Source organism: Cariama cristata, unplaced genomic scaffold (genome assembly GCF_000690535.1).
Source record: "Cariama cristata isolate BGI_N322 unplaced genomic scaffold, ASM69053v1 scaffold395, whole genome shotgun sequence".
Classification (NCBI taxonomy): domain Eukaryota; kingdom Metazoa; phylum Chordata; class Aves; order Cariamiformes; family Cariamidae; genus Cariama; species Cariama cristata.
In genome coordinates this window covers 5,333-28,315 of record NW_009615552.1, presented here as the reverse complement: position 1 = coordinate 28,315, position 22,983 = coordinate 5,333, and the positions used below count along the sequence as shown (strand labels likewise).

Sequence of the window (22,983 nt, the reverse complement as noted above, 5' to 3'; positions counted from 1 at the left end):
TGCACTGTCAGCAAGTGTGTCCATGACACTGAACTGAGGGAGGAAAAAGCGGTTGATGTGCTGGAGGGCAAGGCTGCCGTTCAGACCGACAGCCTGGGCCGTGGGCTGACCAGCCTTGACTACTAGAGCAAAGGCAAACGTGCCTGGGACAGAATAACCCCATGCAATGGGGTGGGCTGGGCTAAGCAGCACCGCTGCAGAAAGGACCCGGAGGTCTTGGTGGACAAACTGAACATGGGTCAGCCAAAGTTTTTCTGTAGTTCTATGAAACTTTATGCTGGGGGAAGTTTTCCGTCTTAAAACGTGTTATAGAGACCTTAGGAAAAGACAGAATAATAATGTTTGAGATGTTCATAATCCACGCAGATTGGATGGTTTGTGAATGTGTGGGTACTGAGGCGATGTGCGTGATGGTGAGAGGTTTGCCTGCCCTGAGGAGGGCAAAGGTACGCAGATGGCAAGTGGATATGAAATGTGAAGGGTGCATGTATTTTTTTTAATGAGTGGCTTACAGGAACCTTTTAGCTGAAGTCCTGTGTCAGTGATTTCTTTCAAGCAAAGCCACACTGGGGCGAGAAACACTTGGGGCTTTTTTTCTTTTTGCTGTCTTAAGTGTCCTGTAAGCAAGGTCTTGTATGTGAATATGAAATCTGCCCTGCTAGGTAAAACACAGAGGTTGCTTCCAGACTGAGAGGAATATATTTTGATGAAGAAAGAAGGAAGAAACTGCTTTTTTTCCATTACAGAAGAGTATAAATGTAACCCTTGTGCAGTAGTGCTTTTTAGGTTACTCTGGCTGGAAATTAGGTTACTGTATTTAATGTGTCCTAGTACTTTTTTTAACGCAGTTCCTTGCAACATTTTTGTTTTCCAGCTCCTTGCAAGTGTTCACTGATAGCACAGCGAGCAGAACTCTGTACGTTGATGAAAAACTACCAGCAAGCTCTTCACGACGCAGATGTCCTCTGCCGAAACAAACCCCACTGGCCTGCGGTACGGTACTTACATGTCGTAAAGACCAAAGTGAAAACTGCTTGTCCTCGGGGCTTCTCTTCATGGTGGGGACAGTGCTGCTGAGGGTGTTGTTGGAAGAACATCGTGGCATTAACAGGGCTGGAAATGTCTGCTGAAAGCTAAGTTCTTTATAGGACAAGTCTGGAAGGTCCTTGGCGTGTCTCCAGCTGGTGGGATTTGAGTGGTGGGCAGCAGGTGATGTGATTTTGTTTGTGATGGTGCCCATCGATCTGTTAGGGCTAGTACTGCAGCTTGGCAGCAGAATTGGATCCGTAAGGCTCCAGCACCCCGGGGTGGCCCTGCAGGCCCCTCTAGGATGGTGTGTCCCTGGCAGTGGGTGGCTTTGACAACCTGGTGGCCAACATGTCTGAGGAGCACCCCAGACTGTATTTCAGGATTATTTTTGTTTTTTTCCCCCTTTAATACTGAGAGTTCCTATCTGTAATTCCTACCTGCGTCATGGTGATTCATTGAGGGGGTTGGGATTTTTTTGTCACAACAAAAGGAAGTGCTACAAGGAGCACTGGTTCGTGGGCAGTCTGAAGCAAGCATCAGAAATGATGTTTTATGAGAGAGAAATGGAAGCAGCACGTGGTGCCCGTCGTTACTGCTGGTTGCCTGAGGCTAGGCTGCGTGTCTGACAGCTCACCCCACCTAGGATTACACCTTCGGTCGGTCCCTCACCCATCAGTAGCAAAACTGCAGCACAGGTTTGACCAGATAAAACCTCTGCGTGCTACCTGGAGAAAGGGTAGCACGGGGAATTGGGGAAGGATTTTAGGCAGACCTTGGCTTCCCTGCAAAGACTAAGGAGGTGCTGCATGAACCCCTCGACTGTCTGCCTCGGCACGAGGGGCTGCAGCTGGCTCTCTGTTGCCAGCTGGGGAAGATGTGGGGTGAGCAGAGAGTTTCTGACCAGTTAGATACTTGTCTCTGAAGGCTATCTTGTCTTGTCGCCCAGTAAAACCTTTCTTATTTGAAAGCAGTTCATAATCTTTCCGCCCCCCGGCCTCCAATTTGTCTTTCTGTCTAGGATCATTTCTTGTAAAGTCAGGAATCCATCTCGGGTGGCGTTGGCTGGGTTTCTGTGCAGAGGGAGAAAGATGAATTACGCACGTTCAAATGTTTTCTTGAAGTGTCTTCTCTGTTTGCCTTGAATCTGTGGAAATGCGATGCGTGTCAGTTGTAGGTGGATAAAGATTTCATTAATCACATCTCTGAAGAATGCTAATTGGAAATGAAATTTGTCATCGTGGCATAACCAGCAGTGCCACAGACACATTTCACTTGTGCTTGCGTTTGTGTGAGAATTTCCACGTAACCTGTGCTGATTCAGCATCCATGTTCTCCAGGATTTCTGGGCATCTGCTTTGGTTTGTATCTTGTGGCATCTCATCCAGTGCCAGAGATTAGCTCAAAGGTGTGCTGTGTAGTTTTAAAAAAAAAAAAAACCCAACAAAAACACACACACACACACACAAAAACCCACACCAAACCCAAAAAAACCCAATCCATAAAATTAAACTCATTCTGGTAGTGGCTTCTTGGAGGCAAGCATTAACCTACCAGTACCTTTTGGCTTATTGATAACTGAAATGTAATGGCTCGCTGAGTTACTGGTGAAGCTCCTGGATCCCCTATAGTCATTAGAGCAATAGACAAGTTGGTTTCTTTGCAGTCGCTATGAGAACCAGGTCCTTGGACTGCCAGAGGCAGGGAGAAGTTTCCAGTTGTCCTTGTGTGTGGCGGATAGAAAGAGATGCCCTGCTGCATGAGGTCCTGCCTGGACCTTACCCTTCAGTCCGGTGCTTGTCAGGGCTGTGTGAAAATAGGAAAGGGAAGATGGCAGTGGTAGTCTCTGAAGTGTAGGGGCATCTAGTCCCTGGGCCTAACTTCTGGTGTTGGATCTTTAGGTATTTTGTCTGTGGACAACCTGCCTCGGTCCTCTTCTGCAGCTTCGATAAGGAAATTGCTCTTGCGGCCCTGAAGGACGAGGCCAAACAATCTTGTAGCCTTCCCAGGGCAGCAGAGTAATCTTGACAGTGATGCCAGGCGTGTTAGGGCCTCTCTGAAAAGGTTTTACAGAGGCTGTGCAAGCATGAAGAGAAGAAGGTCAGGGTCAGACCTCACCGTACCTCTCTTCTTACTGCATTCAGGAAAAGAAAAGCGTGTCTCATCTTGAGAGGTTGGTGTGTACTGAGTCTTCTTGTTCAGGTCACCAAATTAACCTGTCCTACACAGTGCCTGTTACTTGCTTTTAGTACAAGCTGCTTTATTCCTGACAGTAGAAAGGTAAAGATCTTAACGGACCTCAGCTTGAAGGGCTATATTGAAAGAATGAGGGAGATACCTCCTCAGGAAGATTTTGTGATATCTGATCTTTTGTCATTAGTATGAAGAACAGAAGAATATATCTGCTTATCTAACCAGTCTCTTAGACTGGTGAAATTGTACTTAGACTGGTGAAATTGTACTTTCAGCCCAGCTTAGAGAGATTCATGTGGATCAGAGGTGGACTTGCAGAGCACACTTCTGTCTAATAAGCAAGAGGCAAATATTTAAACACACGCTTACTTTCTTTTGATTGTTAAGGAAGTAATTTCCATAGTTAGATTTGAACTGCAAATTGATATCCGTGGGGAAATTCAAGGGTGAGGAATTCCTGTCTTGGTACTAGTAACAGGTAGAGTAGGACTTGTCCCCATGCTGACTGCCGTATCTGTTGGCCATGGATGTGTTACTCTAGGGCGTGGGAGAGGTAGGACGGGCAAAAAAGTTTCAGGTTAAGCATTGGTAAGTTGCCCTAAATTCATAATGTTGGTGGTCTTCTCTAACCAAATAAAATAGGTGAAAAATCATCTCAGTCTTGGTAAGACACCCAGGAGAAGCGAGAGTATCCGGAACCCAAAATCTTTTGCTCCCTCAGCTGCCACCTCCAGCCTTCCCCATGCCACTGCCCTTCCCATGCAGCTTTGTTACTGTTAAGTTTACTGTGGTACATGAAACTATCCTCTGGGGTATCGAACCCGGTGAGATATGTAGTAGTCTTGGTCCCTGGGGAGACAAATACCCTTTCTCATTCTGCTTCAGGTCCCCTCTGAGGAAAAGAGCAGTGTCTTTAGCAGGGGGGGATGCAGCAGTGGGTTCCTGGGAGATCATCTTTCAGCAAAAGGGACTGATTTTTCCTTCAGTCACATGTGTCAAAGAGGTTGTTACCGAAAAAGCATCTTATTCTTCACCTGGAGAATGATGTGAACTTCCAAGATTGTTTGCTGGTGTCTTGCTGCCACTTCAGAATTGATCTCTAGATTTGTACGTTTTCTTTGTGTGAACAGGGCCATTATGTGAAAGCAAAAGCTCTGTCTGGATTGGAAAGGACTGAGGAAGCATTGAAGGAGTTTCTCTATTGTGTTGCCTTAAATCCTGAATGGAGCTCAATGAAGAAAGAAGCCCAAAAGGTATAAAATGTATTTACTGGCCACTTCTTGGCCGTCATGCTGCTCTTACTCCTGTAGCCAAGTAAAATTTGTTTTAGGTGATAGTAAAAAGCTAAAGAATAATTTGATTCGTTAGATTCTCCAATAAACCTTATTAGCATTACGCTGTGCAAGGCGCCCCTTGGATTTGGTTGATGCCTCAATCAGAGGGATTGTGTATTTCTGAATTCTGCTGCAAATCTGTAGGTTTGGCTGCTGTCATTTGTAGATTACACTTCCAGTATGTCCAGCTTTGAGTACACCTGGATTTTGTAGGCGGGAGGCTGCTCACTTTAGTGCCCATCAGAAAACCACTTTTAAATGGGAAGCGGCAGAGGTTTAAGAAGGGGAAGCTGTGTGCTGCACTGTCCTGGAAGATCTTGCAGTCTCTATAGTGGTTTGTCCCTTACGGGACAGTTAGACACGCTTCGTGCTAACCCACCATCGTCAGGTTCTCCGTGACTGTCCATAAAAAGAAATCTGGATTTGGCAAGGCACCTGGTGGGGACTGGTGAGAGGGCGAACAGGGTCTACACAGCTTTTAGGTAGGGGTGAAATCTGGTGAGGATAGAGGAGATAAATGCAGAGCGTGAGGAGAGCTTAAACACATCTCTGTTAACTGGTTTTGATAGGAAAGCATGGTCTGAAGACTTCTGGAGGCAGGGATCTGAGGGTCAGAGGGCAGACGGGTAGGGGCAGGAGAAGGATGCAACAGGCTACTGCCCTGGGTGTTCCTCGGGAGCAGAAGCCCTTGGGAAGGGAGGTGGACACCAGAAGAGCTCCTTGGGATGTGTCTGTGGTTGTGGTGGGGGCTGCCAATCAGGTTTGTGGGCTGTGGGGAATGCAGGATGTCCTGGTTGTTTAAAGCTTCTTGGCATCCAGAAGCTGTGAAGTTCGTGTATCTGTGTTTGTATGAAGATAAATATCTATGTCGTACTGATTATATTTTTCTTTTTTTCTCTCTAATTCACTAGATAATGTGTGAGATGTTTTTCCCAGCCTTTGAAAATGTGCATGACAGTCTAACAGCACCTTTCTCTAGTCGAACATCCCATACAAGATTGAAACCTGCATTTCTGAGTAGCATAAACACACAGTCAGCTGCGGAAGATAGCTCTGTTGCTGGGTCCTCAAAGGTAAAGTAAAAGCCCTTCAACATAAAAATACCAAAAGTAACACAAGGATCTGTCTGGTCTGTGTGTCATTGTCTTTGTCTGCACTCACGCAGGCACTGACTTTCATGGTAAGCCTGTTTTTCTCCATTGCTGTTGGATCTCTTGTTGGGATGTACTTCCTCAGAAGAATAAGAGAATGAAACTCTTTCTTCAGAAAACAATGTGATGCCTTCATGCGGCAGTTGATTATATTTGTGGGTGGTTGTTTTTTTTTTTCCACTTAGGATTTTAGCATGACAGGAGCATAATTTCTAGAGACAGGAGCGGTAGGGAGAGAAGTAGCCCTGTTTCATGCAACTGGAAAGTGGCCTTCTTTGATACGGACCTTTCTCCCTGGCTAAGCTCATTGTAGGGACATTGATCTGTTGCTGATGTGTACAACTAACAGAAGAAAGCAAAGCAAAATTGTCTCATGCTGTATATAACTCTTCTTAATTTTTTTAGGATACTGTGTTCAGGTTAACAAAAACCCCGTCCCAAGAATCTGATGTATTTAGAAGCACTGATTCTCCTGTTTCCCATCATGTTCTGGATCTCTATTTTGAAGACAACAAGAAGTCTTTGGGAGCTATTCTCTCCAGTTTACCTGGGGTTGGCTTAAAAAGAAAGCTGTCCAGTGATATGAGAGATTTACAAAGCTTGGATGTCCCCAATAAGATTCCTAAAAAAGGTTTGTGTTGTGGCTTAAAGGGAATTTCTTTTGCACAAACTGAAAAATCACAAACTTTTTCCTCCTCCCATTTTATTGGTGTCAATGAAACATTCCCTACAGGGACTGGAGTAATATTTCGTTGTTTGGTGTGTCTGTTTCTGCTGTAACAGTCTATTTACCTTATTCCAGAGCAGTTTCAGTTCATTCAACGAACACTGTATTTTTCTATCTCAAGTGGGCCATTTCCAATGTGTAATCCACTAACAGTTTAATCTTTGTGTTGCTGGTGCCGTTTCCATTTTCTAGGTCTCGAAGGTATAGCTGAACTTCATTGTCTTTCTATAGGAAGGAGAGATGCAGTAAGCCTGGAAATTAATCTTTAACTGGCATCAGAAACAGTCACATGCAACTTTACATGAAATTTTCCAAGCAAACAAAGAAGCCTTTTAAAGGGTCATAAGCCCCCCCAGTTTTCCGTCACTTGATAGCTGTGCTTGCAATTGGTATGCTTCTCAAGCTTCTAACAAAGACCTCCAAAGTGGTTTTAGTACTCTGGGATAAAAATGCTGAAGGCAATATATTGCACTGAGTAGTGAAATAATTGGTTAAGAGGGACTTTGGAAATGCTGCTATACTAGTGTGCATTTTTTCCCTTAAAGGAAGAAAAAAAAACCCAACCCACACCTCCTTGACAAATCTGACTTCTGCCTTGAAATATTAAGTCTTGACGTGCTGCTGCCTGGCTGCCATCTCTGCAAATGGTCACTGCGTGGCCAGTTTCTGATCACGTTGCTGTGAAGGGAAAAACCCTGCACTTGCCTGTGAACTGCAGACTCAGTAAATAGATTGGGAAATCTGACCTGCCTGTATCTTCACAGCGAAGGCCAGAGAGCGCGTTTTACCCGTAACCGTTAATTTCTGGTCTGTGCTAGATCCCAATGCCATGTTACTATTTGCAGAATTAACACAGTTAGGTTCTTGCTATTACTAAATGCTAACATGCGAGATGTAGGTTAAAGATAACGCTGTTTTTCTTTGTAGGCCACCCAACACCAGTGCCCTCTCCCTTATCCCATCTGTGCTCCAGATAAACCAGATACTGAGCATAAGTTAACCTTTAACAAAATATTCTAGTGTTTTAACTTAACATAAAAAGCTGAGCTTTTTTGTTTCTAAACGGTCAAGAATTTGGTTAATAAAAAGGATGTGGAGGCAGCATTCATGGCTCTGTTGCAACTCATCACTGAGCAACAAAGATGCGGATTGTAAAAGAAGTTGCAGAATATGCTTGTATAAATGTCGTCAGAAGCTATTGAGCTTAAATGCTGCTGCTGTGAAGTTTGAAGCCCATACCCTTTAAGATGTTAACTACAGGGATATATACACCACCCCCCAAAAAAACAGGGTGGGCAGAATTTCATGAAGTGTTTTGCCTCCGTGTTTGCAGAGTGCTGAGCTAGTGAAAGCAGCATTAGCTAATGCAAGTCCAGTAGTCCTTAAAGTTTAAGCTGTCTGGAACTTGGGATTTGCACAGCAGCCTGGTCTAGAAGAATGTAAGCTTTTTTATACTTGTAAGAAAAATTACCCCCGCTGAGAAATCTATAATAGACACTGATGAAATAGTTTGACTGTGTGTAAACAAATTAAATTCTGGACTTAATGTACTTTAAAACATCTGGCTTGGCTGATGTGGGAGTGGTGGTGGCGGTGGGAAAGCAATAGCAGAGTATTTTAAAAACTAGACTTTAAGAAAAACAACAACAACAAAAAACCCAACCGTTTTTGGAGAAGCAAATCGTGGATATTGAGCTCTAAAGTGCTTTCTCTGGCCATAGACATCATCCTCTGCTCTCCAAAAGACTTCCTGCCAGAAACTAAAACTTAGATGGAAAATATGTTTGTTTGGAACACAACTTCAAAAAAGAAAAGAGATAAATTAGGTTCTTTATGGAAAAACAACTTGGCATTTGAAATTGCAGCAATACTTAAATATTTACTGTAATCATCTTCTTAACTACTTAGATGCAGATGTTTTACCTGAAAGCACCGCTGTCACTTCAAGTGAAATACCAACAGCTCTAGTGGATGCGTTGGACTTTGAGTGTTCCCTCTGCATGAGGTACGACTGCGTTGACCTGGGATTAAGATCAGAAAGCCTTTCTAGATTCTGAAAAAAGTTTTCGTGGTGTCAGAAGGGAAACCTGCGAGAGAATGGCTAAATCATTAGTCTCTTCCTTTTTGCTGAACCTTGCATCTGCTGAATCTTTACAGATGTGGTGTTCTCCATTGTTTACCACTTCTAAAAATGAAAACTTTTTAATATCCTTAGATAAAACTGTCACCTGTGCTTTATACAAAAGCAGGAAGGGAAGAGATGGCTAGGTCTAATCATTCTCTTCCACTGTTTGGGAATTGCATTGTTTGTGTTGGCAGCTTAGCTTTTCTGTTCCATGTTTTCATGTTCAGGTTATTCTATGAACCTGTTACCACTCCCTGTGGACACACCTTTTGCCTCAAATGCCTTGAGCGTTGCCTTGACCATAATCCGCATTGCCCGCTCTGCAAAGAAAAGCTGTCAGAAGTAAGTATGTCCTTGCCCCAATTAACAAAAGCTCACAAAGCTGTGTTCTTCTGAAAGCATCTATGTGGGGATTTTCTGTGCTCTGCTCACAAACTGCTTCCCAAGCAGGGTGACCAGCAGGTCGAGGGAGGGGATTCTGCCCCTCTGCTCTGGTGAGACCCCCCTGCAGTACTGCCTTCAGCTCTGGGGTCCTCAGCACAAGAAGGGCATGGACCTGTTGGAGCGAGGCCAGAGGAGGCCACGAAGATGATCCGAGGGCAACAGCACTGCTCCTATGAGGACAGGCTGAAGAGAAGGCTCCAGGGAGACCTTATTGTGGCCTTTCAATACTTAAAGGGGGCTTATAAGAAAGATGGCACAGGCTTTTTATCAGGGACTGTAGTGATAGGATAAGGGGTAATGATTTTAAACTAAAGGAAGGTAGATTCAGGCTAGATACAAGGAAGAAATTTTTTACCATGAGGGTGGTGAGGCACTGGCACAGGTGGTAGATGCCCCATCCCTGGAAACATTCCAGGTCAGGCTGGACGGGGCTCTGAGCAACCTGATCGAGTTGAAGATGTCCCTGCTCATTGCAGGAGGTTTGGACTGGGTGACCTTTAAAGGTCCCTTCCAACCGAAACTGTTATGTGATTCTGTGAAACCAGAACACCACAGTAGTACCCACAGCATCAAGCTGTGCACAGACCTCGTTTGCTCCAGAATATATTTTGTCATTCCTTAGAGGACCAGTGGGTTTTGCTGGTGCTTAAAGGAATAGAGGCTTCCAATATCACATCAGGCTCATGCCTGGGGAGTCCCAGCCATAGCCCTGTTCCTGCCACATCTCCAGTTTGGGTATCCACCTGCAGTGAACGAGGAATGGTCACTCCTTGGTCAACACTTCTGCTCCAGCAGGCATAACGTGTCTCTTACTGGGAGTACTTCTTGCCAGTAACCTGGCAGCTCTAGGTGAAAAGAATTTGTGTATCTTCTGCAAAAGCAAGGAGGGACTGACTGCCTTTTTGTGCTGGTAGTACAACTTCTGCCAAAAAAAAGGGTATGGGGTTATAGTTAAATGGGCACTGGAGTGAACCACATATCCTAAAGTGGAAGTTTTGATGCCTGAAGGCTGGAAAGGAGGAGGAATCAGTACAATCCTGAGTAATGTGCTGTTTGGACTTAGGAAAGGGATGGGTTGGGAGGAAGAGATGTTACCTGTCTTCTCATTATCAGACTTAAGAGTTGACTCTTCCTTGCAGTTTCTGGCAAGCAGAACTTACAAGAAGACCGTCCTTACAGAAGAACTGATAGTCCGTTACTTGCCAGAGGAATTATCTGAAAGGAAGAAAGTTTATGAGGAAGAAATGAAGGAATTGTCAAAGTAGGATCTCTTTTTACTCCTGACAGCTGTTATAAAAACGTATTTTTTCAATCTAAATTACTGTAGAAGCATCATTTGTTCATAGAAATGCACAAAATGAATGAATTTGTAAATGAACCTGCCAGATATTTTGTATTTTTGACATTTGTTGCAGATAAACAAGTAACAATATGCTTGGATGGTAGAAGGGCGCAACAATATTCTTAAAATAATTTCTTGTTCCTATGAAACAATATAATAGCTTTAAAAGTTATAATGGGCGTTTTCTGGGAGTAGAATTCAAATTATAAATGGGTTATGCTTCAGGTCGGGAGAAGTTCAAGGATCCAAGTTTTGTCAGTGACTTGTGGATCTTGTGCTGGGAAATTGGCTATTATTTCCTGACTTTTCCTCTATGAAAGTAGATGAGAGGGATTGTTTTCTTAATGTTTTAACAGAAAGAGTCCTGAAATATGTTTGTCCTATAAAAATGGCAGACCTCAACCAGATACATGTTTATGAAGAATGAATCTAAGGAAACCACTGGAATCAGTGTCGTATTAAGGGTTTATACTGAATATAGCAGTACCTAGAAAAAAGCTGAACATTCTTTCTTAACAATTATCTTACAGTTTGAATAAAGATGTTCCCATCTTCGTATGTACCATGGCCTTCCCTACCATCCCTTGCCCACTCCATGTCTTTGAACCTCGTTATCGTCTAATGATAAGAAGATGTATGGAAACTGGTACCAAGCAGTTTGGCATGTGCTTAGCTGATGAATTAAAAGGGTAAGGAGATGAGCTGAGAACGTCCTGTTACTGCAGAGCTGTTGTGACGCTAATGGAGTACTACAGCGCAGTATACTTGTCTCCCCAAACCACTACGGTTCCTTCCAGTCCTGTATGAACCAATACTAAAGTCACTGGCTTTTTAGTTTTGTATCTTTAAACATTCCTTTTGACACAAAGATGTAATTTTTATTGCTGCCCTGTTGGATGAATAGCAAGAATGCAACTTGTCCTGCTACTACAGGCTCCAAAAATAGCACTTAATTATCTATGTGGTTGGAAAACTTTCTAGCCTGTTTGTTCTAGTGAAAGCTGACTCTCTGGATAAGGTTGCTCCTTTGTTTACTCAATTTTAAAAAACAAAAATAATATAAAAACCCCAAATCCAAACCTTCGGTAGCTTTCCTGCATAGGTGGTATCATTTGAATGAGACAAAGTATACCCTTGGCTGAGAAGTCTGTTTTGCTGCTGAATGTTGAATTTCGATGTTTGTCTTTACTGCTGTGTTGCAATGTCTAAACTATCTGCAGTGAGTGGGTTACATTGTCTTTTTGTATGATCTTACCTTTAATTAATTTTTGTGAATTCTGACACTGGTGAGTTTCCCGCTCCCTGTGCAGAGACTGACTGGATGACCGTTAAAGGTCCCTTCCAACCCAAACTATTCTATGATTCTATGAAAACCTTTAGGTTTTTAAGTCCTTTATAGATAACAGGTTTTGGGGTGAAGGGGATAAGAAGATGCTCATGGGGAAAAAAATAAGGTGGTCTTAAGAGAGGTCTACCTTATGAGATGTAATAGATAGTTACTGCCTTCAGAAGATACGTTGGCATGATGCAGACTGTAGAATGGATGATGAGCATGGGAATTTTTGAAAACACATTAGACAGGCATCCTCAGGAGCAGCATTTTTGTAGGTGATCATCAGTGGAGCCAAGAGGAGGGCAGTCATACCAGGGCTTGGCAGCTTTTCCTTGTCCAGTTCAGGTCAGGGTGTGTTTTTTTTTTGTTTGTTTGGGTTTTGTCTTTTTTTTTTCTCTTTTTTCCTCCCAGACTGGACAATAAGGTGGCAGTAAGAATACAGGAGATGCTACAGCTTCCCATCAGCTCTGGCTGTGCTTCATGCCATTTGGCATGCTGTCAGTGCTGCAGTCCGTGGAATTCAGGCTCCAAGAGCAGCTGATGCTCCACGGTCCCTTCCAGGCCTGTTACCATTTTTCTGGAAGAAAATATGTGTAAAAGTGAGGACAAAATGACCCTAGGACATCAGTGATAACTCCCCTTACATCCATGAAGGCTTGTGGAAGAGCCAAACTTATTTGGAGTCGGGTCTAATACAGAGGGCCAAGGGATTACCATCCCCAAACCACAAGAATTGGTTTATTAGATAGTGTCATAAAGGGTATTTTAAAATCCAACCAATATGGTTAGATTTTTGTCCTGTCCTTTTTGAGTTACTAAAATAATTAAACTTTTTAAGCATGGTAGTTTAAATGGAACGCCGAAGCGCAGGAAGCCTTCATCTGTAGACACCTGGCAGGCTGCTGTAGCTTCTTACCCAAGTAAAGAAGTTCTGTTTATTCAAAATTGTGAAATCAACTGGGAATACAAGAAGTGGGGAAACTTGTTTTGCCTCATCTGCTAAGACGTGGACGCATACCTGCCTTGGAAAAACACAGTGACAAGACATGTTCAGTTCATAACCTTCCTCTGTTTTATTTCTCCATTTTCAGTTAAAACTGGGAGAGGAATGTAAACTTTTAATGTGTCAGTACGTTTTATACCCATCTCCAGGTGCTTTCTTGTCTCTCTGATTAAAATCACTTTCTATCCAAAAGTAACTTCTCAAAGAATGACAAAAAAGAAAAAAATCATCACTTTTACTTCTAGATTAATTTCTAAATTCGGTATGAATGTCACTAAAATAGTCAATTTAAAACAATTGTTATGTAGCTGTTTAAATAATGTTTAGCCTAACAGTGCTATAACAAACTCGCTTTTCATAATCCCACCATTAGAGCATCAGGACTTAACTGTGTGCAGCTGAACTCTTCTGGCTCTTCCTCAGTTTGTTCTGTACAATGGCCAGGAAAGAACGGTTGCTCACAGCAGTGAGGTTTTTGTTTCTTTTTTTTTCCCTTCCCAAACCTGTGCTTTCTAGTAGAGTAGAAACAGGAGTCATTTCCCCGCAGTGCTGCTGTTTCTTTATCACTCCGATGTAAGAAATGGCCAAGCCCTGGTAAAACAAGTGTTTCCCTGATGAAACATTTATCAGACCCTGCAGGGATTTGGTATCTCGAGATGAGGCGAGATACAGTGCGTTCTCCTGCGTAGCAGTAGGCTGAGGTGCAGAGCTGCAAATGCTGGCAGATCAACGTATCGTGGTGGAGAGTCACGGTGCAATCAGCCTCTCTAGTGAACTCACTACAGCACAAATGTAGAGTAGGTAAGCCTGATAATTTAAAGTAAAAATTTGTTGCATGCTTGTTTCCAGGGCGTGATTAAAATCTGTGCCTATTTTAAATACAACATATACAAATGTGCTTTTGGAAAGAGGGCATTTTGGGGTTGTTTTGGTGGTTTTATGGTTTTTGGTTTTGTGGGTTTTTTTATAATTTAAAGGAAACAAATGCCAGAAAAACCTTGCTATATAGAAGCCTTTTCCTTGTAAAACCTGTAATCCTCTGCTTACACCTTGGAGTAGGGGGACAGCCCTTCCAGCCCTGCATCTGTTCCTCAGTTTCTGGACTTCTGTATGGTATCTTTACCCATCCTGTTTTCTTTGCAGACCAGGTGAATTTGCCACCAGCAGCTGGCAACTCCCAGTGTGAAACATGCTCCACTTAGTTCCCTGTCCCTTTCCATCCCTCCCACCCTACAAATAACACTCCGAAAATGCTGCTGCCCTGGACCTCTGAGGGAAGGCAGAAAGGGTGGGGGTTATGTGGCTTACGTGAATAAGCAGAAATGTATTGTCTCCAAAGCAGGATCCTCATTCAAATAAGAAGTGGTGAATTAGGCCCAGTATTTGTCCTGATGTGTATAAACACTTGTTGATGACTTCCACTTTTATGCCCTTCTGTCATTTCAGATTTGCAGATCATGGCTGTATATTAGAGATCAGGGACGTAAAGTTTTTTCCTGATGGGCGCTCAGTTGTTGATACAGTTGGTGTCCGTCGTTTTAGGGTCTTAAGCCATGGCCAGCGAGATGGATATAACACAGCAAACATCGAGTATCTTGAAGATAAAAAGGTGATCTATGGTGCAAAGTTATTCATACCCATGTATTGCTGGATTCACTTAAATAGCCTTTCCTTGTTGCATTTCAAGCTAGCTGTGCATTATTTTTAAACCAGTATCATTATAAATACTAAAGCTCTATTTTGAAAACTATGGAACAAACTTTGTCTCTTCCTTCCCTTTCTTCCTTTTTGCCCTTTACAATTATCTCTGCTTGAAGTGTTACACTCCCTTCGTGGATCTCAAAGTAGCTTCTGAGACTCAGGGGCTGAGGTCTGTCATGATGTGTAGATGAGGTCAGAGTAATGTTTTAAAGCTGGTATGGACTTGAAACCCTTTTAAGAGCACATGCCCCTGTTGTTAGAGAACTGACTATTCTCTTCTTGCGCTGAACAGACAGTTGGCAGACTTGATGTGACCTCCAAGCTGTCATTTACAGAACAGGTCCTCAAACAAATGTGAGAGTCCGCTCTTAAAATGAGATGTTAGTGACATGTAGTTAACCGTGCCTGTACAAGCATCCATCAGAGCTGGCTGAGAGTAGGAAAATGCAGAGAGGGAAATAGTTTTTAAAAACAAGTCCTCTTACAAAACCTGCATCGAGTGAGGTGCTTGTGATAGGTGTTGGCCAAAGGGTGAATTTTTGGCCATGCTTAATGATGACTTCCTGGATCATCTTCAGAGCATGTCTATAAAACCCTGATCCCTCTTATCATGGAGTTTAGTAGTAATCTCATGCCAGGTGATGAAGTCCACTGTGGTCGTACGGCTCTTCACTGTGCTCTCATAGTTGAAGTGCAAGTCTGTGAAGTCTTAGTAGGGCTTTTCTAAGCTGTGCAGGATGATGCAGTTGTTTGCCAGGGCATGAAAGGCCGATCGCATGGAGGTTCCTCCCCCTTCTGAAGGCTGGAGTAGGTAGTCTGCTCAGAGTGAGGGCTCTGCCGTGTTTAAATCCCCAGTGAAGGGTGGTGGAACCCAGGCATGGGTTGTAGATGGTGCCAGAGACTCACCTCTTCTTAATCAGAGTGGGATTTACCTTGTCTCACTTGAGAGGCTGATATCTGTGTTCAGCACCCTATGTTCATGTCACATCTGATGGTGAGAAACCTCAGTCCAAAGCTGCCTATTTTATCTGCTCTATCTTAGATACCTACCTTAAGATGAGAATAATTGCCCCGTAGAGCTGTGTCTCCTTGACTGTGAAGGGCATCCAGAGCAGCTAGCTCAGATGTGCAGCTATCTGAGTAGCACAGGTGAATCACACCATTGGTGTGTATGAATTACAGGGGAAAAAAAAAAAACCCACACAAAAAACCCCAACCACCCCAAACTGAAAAACAAACAAAAAAACCGAAATGACCAATTTGTAGTGTTTTTTGCTTATATTTTTTTCTTTTTCCTTATAGCTAATAGTTAGGCCTGTGCAACTAAACCACTCTTTGCCTCAGCGAGGGTATTTTTTTATGGCCGTTCCTGGTGTTGGGAAAGCATCCCCTTTCCCTGCTTCCTGCGTGCTCAGGTGTCTGCCCTCCTCCTCCTTGGCTGTCCTACCATGGCCTTAACACTTCTACAAAATACTGCTGGTCTCTCAGTGCCGTAGACCCCATGTCTCTGTGCTCAGCGGCAGTAGCGTTTCTTTTGTTTTGCCAGACGATATACCGATGTTCAGAGGTCCTTCTGTGACACGGACTCGAGGTTGTGGGTTTGAGATGATTAATATGATGTCCCAGGATTAGAGAGCAGATTCTTCTCTTGTGCCAGCATTTAGGAATGGATATTAATGAGGCAGTAATCACTCCAAGAAATGTCACTTCAGAACACCTAGGGGAGGGTAAAAAGACTCCAGCATCACAGGTTTGAAATCTGAGACTTGGGTGCAGCTTGCTTAGATAAGGACATTTGAACAGCTGTAGTCACTGCATTATTTTGCTTCGCTTGCTTCTGGGGAAGCATATGGACTCCATGGTATCAAACCTGTTTTGTTCCATCTCCCTTCTTTTAACAATAAGGTTGAAGGACCGGAATATGAAGAACTTGTCCGCCTTCATGATTCAGTTTATGATCAAGCCGTTGCCTGGTTTACTTCTCTTAAAGACAATATGAAAGTGCAAATTCTCAATCATTTTGGGTCCATGCCAGGAAAAGAACCAGAGCCACAGGTAAGAAAACCTTCCTACTTATGCAGCCTTATTCTGTACAGAGTTTTTACACAAGAGTATTTCCTGACAGGTTTTTGCTGTGGTTTTGTACATTCTAAACTCTTATTTACCCAATTTTGGTGTATTAGCATGAAGCATGGAAAACAATCAATGGAACACAATATGTCACTGTGAGTTGATAGCTGAAGAGATCGTTCTTAATGGTGTATATAGACAAGGAGAGGACCTGAAATTAAGTGTTTAGTTGTTGGTTGAACTGTTTTGTGGTGACCTTCTTAGCAAATAGAAGGTGGGAAGGAAGGGGATGGTCTTCATGGGGCAGTGTTGGTGAATACATGATTGCATGTCTTTCCATCCTTTTGCAGAGCAACCCCAGTGGTCCTGCCTGGTACTGGTGGCTCTTGGCAGTGTTGCCTCTGGAAAACAGAGCTCAGCTGGCGATATTGGCTATGACCTCCCTTAAAGATCGTCTTATTGCCATCAGACGTGTATTGATATTTGTGACTCGCAAAAGACCCAGATAACAAGGACTTCAGTTAGGAGTGGGCACTGAAAACATCTCACGACAGGTTATTCGGGGGAGGGCAAAGGGGGAGGGGTTGTTTTTTGATTAATTTTTTTTTAAAGATTCTTTCAAAAAGGAACAGCCCTTTCTGACTGCGTCCAGCATCCATCGATTGCATCGGTTTGTTATCCTGGGTATTCACCAAACCTTACACTCTCTCCTGTTGTCCTGGTGAAATCTGAGCCTCTACAAAGCTGTGCTACAGTTAGAGAGTAGCTGATAGATGTGGATAATTGCTTCAAAGTACTACAATAGAGTTGTTTTTAGCCTGCAAGAGAGTTAAGTACTAGAGTAGCACCCATTGGCCTGCATGTGATTTGGATTTCTACTTGGTAGGAAAAGGAAACTGGACAGTGGATTGAAGAGATGTTTCCTAGACTTTCTTGAAGGTAGTGGACAGAAGAGGAGTTACACTGCCCGGCAGAAGTATGCATGAAGACTATAACCAACAGTACGCTCTGTTAGTGGATCGGTAGGCAGTCGGTCATGCACCCACATCTCTCTCTTCAGCAGATAGTCTATGAGGAAGAAAAATATTAAGCCATTTGTGGTCAAGACCTCTGAGGATGTTTATCTGAAAGAATAATAGCTACTGAATAAGTACACTCTTCAGTAGCCTTTGGTAAACCCTCGTGTTGTGATTTATGTGTTGTAACAGATTGAGTATGTACAAAATGTTTGGAAAGGTGTACTTTGGTTTCTTCGAAAAGAAAAATCAAAGTAATCCTAGCTGATCTTACCGCTAACTTCAAATCAAACCGGCTCCCTAAAGTATGATAAACACTGCTGTGAAATAACGATTTCACACCAAGTACGAGGGAGGTGTGCTGCAGTTTACTCTGAATGCCGGCTCTGTGAGTGGGACACGGGGAGGTCTCCGCCTCCCTCCTGCCTGCAGTGTCGTGCCAACCTCCCGTCACGTTGGGGTGATCTCTACTGAACATGTTTCAAACCGAAAGTATTGTAGTTTAGTACCAGTTGCTGTATGTGATGGAAATCGGTCCACAATAACGCCGTCAAAAGAGGCACACACTGAACCTATAAAGGCAAGTCTCAATGCAAGCTGAAGTCAGGTGTTAACATTCATTTGTCTCTGATTATTTTTTTTAATGTATTGTTTTGTTAATATCTAGCTATTAAATCGATTGCTAGCCAGTCAAATGATTAACATTTGCTCAACTGCCAATGAAATAACTAACAGTGTTACCAATTCAATTGGCATAGTTTCCTATAAGTAGGACTGATGCTACCAACAGGAAAAAAAAAAGTTGACTTGAATCTCCATGTGCTGCAAGCATAGCAAGACCAATGTAAAGACTTGTTCATGTGCAGAAGTCTGGTAAGAAGAAATGGCTGTTTGCCTAAATGGTCAAAGTGCCTGGTTTCTTTTTTAGTTCTTTTGTCCTTAGTTGTCAATGAAGATGTATTTAAACTTTCCCCCCCCACTTTGCACATGAATTCTGGAAGAAGACTGCGTTAAAATGCAGTGATTGAGATATATTACCTGCTCTCTTTGGGTATTGTAGTTATAACCTGTGTGGTCTGGGAAACAAAAATACAGAGTTTTTTTTCCTTTCAGCAAACAGCTACCACAAATGGTTTCTGTAACATACCCTGAATGTACTGTAACTGCCTCTACCTTGAACACGCCTTTTCTATTTAAATAGTTTGTAAGTATATTCTCTGAATTGTGAAGTGCATAACTTACAACCAATGATGTCATAACCTCTACAGTAGCCTTCTTGCAAGTTCTGCTACCATCACCAAAATAAAATTCAAGTTGAATGCATTTCCTCCAGGAGAGATGAAGAAGAACTCACTGAAGTATAAAGAAATTGTTCTGGGGGGCGGAGGAGGTGTCAGAAGTCAGTAGGTCTTCAGCCCACTGTCAGCTGAGCTACCAAAGGGTGGTTTCACAAACTAATTCTCAGACCTGCAGATGGACTGTATTTGATCTTGCAATCCTTTCTGTTCAGCTTCCTGTCCTTCCCATCCCTTTCCATGCTGTGTATTTCTTCTAGACTCACTCATCTCGCTCCTTCGTGTGTCTGGCCTAGTTTTGAGTATTACTAGTTTAGCTGCAAGGGGACACCGATGGTATTTGTATATTGCCGATTCCTGCTCTTACATGTGCTTAATTTTACATAGAGGAGTGCATTTAAGGAAAAAAAAAAAAATTCAAGGTGCTAGTTAGTGTCTTCTTGGCTTTGCCTCCGTAACTAATGTGAATATTCTTCTTTGCAAAAGTGATTTTCAAGATATCTACTTTTGAGGTACTTCTGAGAGGAAACCCTATGGAACAAGAGAGATTGTTTACTGCTGTTCTGTAATGTGTAAAGACACATTTTACATGGAAAGTGATGTTACTGTGTTTATGAAGGCCTGCATAATTAATGGAATGATAGTTATCGAAGAGAAAGCTGAACTGTAGAGGGATTTTTTTTTAGTCGAGGTTTAAAGCGGTTTGTGAATATTTCAGTGACTGATGTTTTGGATAAACGATAACAACATAGGAATTGTCTGTGTGTGGATGCAAATAATCATATTAGCAGCCCAAAGCTGACATTTCTTCCAAAACATTGAATGCTGATCAAATAGCAAAGCTTTAATAAATTTAAAAAAAACAAACAAAAAAAATCACCACTGCCCTGTGGTACTTGCTTTCTAAGGGAAAGTACCAGTTTCATTGTTACCAAATTATCTCTGCCATATAATCTCTACAGCATCCAGTAGTACCTCATGGGAAAAAAAAAGCTAGCTGTCTCATTTCTCTCTGGAGGAAACGTCCACGTTATGGCCGATCTACGCTTAGGTGTAACTTGTCGCCAAGGTACGTGTGGAAGCATTGGAGCTGAGCTCCTGGAAGAGATAGACAGGATTCGTTGCCTTTCTAGCTCATTACACTTTTCTTGCTTGCTGTCCAAGCAAGGATGCTGGGATATATGATGAGTCTTTTCACTGTGGTGAATGTGGCCCTTCTTTATACATCATAAAGAGGCCAAAAAAAAAAAAAAATCCCTCTACCTCTACACCTGTTGTTCACCTGTAAAGCTTCAAGCTACAAAATGATATATATATTTTAACCTTTTTTTTGTCTTTCAAAAGCATACTAATTGTTTGCCACTGAGGCCTTTTATCTACTGTATTTTAATATGTTCATTTGATAGTCATCAAGATCTCTTTGTACTTCTAACCTGTAGATCTTGTCATGTTTCTTACTGCTCCTTTTTCCTTGTTCTCCAGTCCACTTTTAAATTGATAAATAGAAAGCTGTACACTCTCTATTCCTATTACATTTTACACTAGTGGAACTGGTATTTTGGTAGCGCCTTAATTTTGCAGTTGTGAAATGATTGTATCAACTCTTATCTGGGGCTTCTGACCAGATTTAAACGAGTATGTTTAATGTAGATAAACTTGAAACCATTTTTTTTACTGTTTTAAAGCTAGTTACGAAATGGAGTGTGTACATATGTATAAATATAAATTATTAATCTGCACCTTTTTGTATCTAGTAAATACAGGAGAAGTTCATGTTCTAACCACATTTGGCATTTCTTGTTGCATAAGCAAAGCCAAAACTTTTTTTAAAAATTGCAATGTTCATTTCATGTATATTTGCAATATTCATGGGAAATGTATTTAATTTATGTGATATTTGGAATAAAACAGATTGAATTTATAGGAGTGTGAGTTTATGGGAAAACTTTATCCCTCTGTGAGGGCTAAGAGCTAGAGCTACAGTAAAGACAGTCTGAAGAGAAACAAGCTGCTGATGGGCTGCAGTCAGAAGGGGGGTGATACTTTGATTTCCCTGGCAGCATCCCAAGGGATGAGAATTGGCCTCATGAGGTTTTAAGAAGCAAATGGCATTCCCAGAAGCAGTGGTTAGATGTTGGGGTTCGTAAGTTGCACGGCAAAGGTTTTAGCCCCAGTGGGAGAGAAGCAGGGGAGGCTGTAGAGGATGCGGCACAGTGGGGCTTGCTGGGGGGTCCAGGGGCAGCTGTGGCACTGGTGTGAAGGCAAGGGGTGGGTTTGAAGGGGAACTAGGGGTCCCCAAAATGGCAGGGGGGAGAGGTAAGGAGCTCTCAGGAGAGGTGGGATGGGGGAGATGACCCCTTAGCTCCCCCAGGAGTGGGATGAGACAAAGATGGGAGAGTGTCACGCAGTTGGCTCTTCCTTCCCTAGCTTCTTGGACTGAGCATTTATTAACCCTAGGTGTGACCTGAGCGACCCCACGGAATTAACTCTGAAAAAATACAGTTACAATTAAGAACAGAAAATGTTTTACTGACTCAACCTAGTGAAATAAAAGTCCCATCGGGGTGCTGGGAGGTGGAGGGGAGGTCCCAGTGTTGCACACCGAGGCACTGGGGCAGTGGTGGGACGCTGGGCAGGCTGCAGCGGCAGCGGAATGCAATTGGGGGAGGGCAAAGCCAAGCGAGATTGCAGAGAGCACATCCCATCCCTCAGCAGCTGAGCAAAACCGCTTTGAAGGCATTTTTTGTAAATATTAGCCTTTTTTTTTTTTTTTTCCTTTGGTATTGGATTGACTTTGGCCTTTGTGCCTGTATTCACTGAATGTCTGCGCAACCAACCCACAGTTGTAGGACTGCTCTTTTTAAAAAAGTTGCAAGTGAGTGTTGGAGTACGTGTGTAAATGCTGCTTGAGCTGCTTTGATACGCTAGCTAACGATGTTCTTGAAACATCATTCCTTTCACCAAAGGAAGGAGATGGGGAAAGATGACTCATCTAGGTTTCCCATTTATTATCCAGATCCTTGTGCGCCTCAAGACTTTGAAAGCAATAGAGGCAAAATAACTGCATGAAGTTAGTAAATAATATTTCTCAGCCTGCTTATTCTTTGCTAGGAGATGTCGAGCCCTGGAAAGGCAGCATGTCAGATTGTGCCCAATTCCTAAAGCATGGAAACCTCAGTGCTCTGTTGTCCTCTTTGCATTGCTCTCTGCTTCATCAAACCGGGAACCTGAAATAACGCTGCTGAATTCTGTCCAGCAGCACTTGCATTTGGAAGGCTGAGCGTTTGTGGGAAGCTGCTGGCTATTGAGGCATAGAATAAGAAAAATGAGTAATTTGGACCAAAAAAATCTGAGACTGTATCTATGGGGTGGGGGAAAAAAAAAAAAAAAAAAAGTAAATCCATGCCAGCACTTTCCTTAGCTCCTCTAATGAATGTGTATACTACACTTGCAGCTAAAAGACAGGCATGTTTTCAATCGCATTTATGTTACATGGTAGGAACAAGTTGTTTCTAAATTGAGATGAGTATCGCTAGCTGACAAGTTTTATAGCTCTGTTCTGCCATATGTGGTTTCAGCCTTGTTAAACTTGGGACTTTGTGCATCCATGGAAGAAATGTCTTCACTTTCAAATGTTGCTTACATTTTATTCTCATAAACTTCTGCTGCTCTTTTTGTGCAACAGCCGCATTGGAGCCCTGCTCCTGGGAGGACCTGGATTTTGAACCCAGAAGCTCATCCTGGAGGCCAGGCCAGTTAACTTCACCATAGACCAAGTTAGAGAAACAGCTCTGGTCCCCTTTCCCCTACCCAGTATATTCCAGAGGCAGAGCTGAAACTTCTCAAGTTGTGTCCATGCAGGCTTGGTGGTATCCTGAGGATAGTACACTGCAAGTACCCAAGAACATAATTTTCTTTAACCATAACAAAAGCCAAAGGGAAGCACCTCCACGTAGGCCCTTCAGCCCATCAAACCATTCACGTTCCCTGTGGCATTAAATCCTCCTGCCCTCAGTTCAGCTCATGAAGCCCGTGGGAGACCCACTGCTCATCGTGGCTGGGGTCTTTCCTGTGATTCCAAGCCCCTTCTCATCATGAGACCTTGTTCTTCCCTTGCCAAGGGAGAAAAGAGAGAAAAGGTAAGAAATAAATCAAACACCCAGGACAGTGTGGCTGGCCGGTGGCGCCAGTTGCTGTTTTTTTGGCCGAAGCTGCAGTTGGAG

General features: G+C 42.9%; 1 protein-coding gene across 1 annotated transcript; it reads left to right on the top strand.

The window, feature by feature from the left end:
• Positions 1-874: 874 nt before the first annotated feature.
• Positions 875-17,420, top strand: LONRF2 (LON peptidase N-terminal domain and ring finger 2; the record flags this gene model as incomplete). The annotated part of the gene is made up of 11 exons (XM_009699815.1): positions 875-993; positions 4,350-4,472; positions 5,465-5,626; positions 6,110-6,335; positions 8,340-8,436; positions 8,784-8,898; positions 10,140-10,261; positions 10,873-11,031; positions 14,125-14,287; positions 16,285-16,434; positions 16,800-17,420. Coding segments are annotated over 11 exons (1,595 nt in total), but the record flags the coding sequence as incomplete, so codon positions are not given.
• Positions 17,421-22,983: the final 5,563 nt, after the last annotated feature.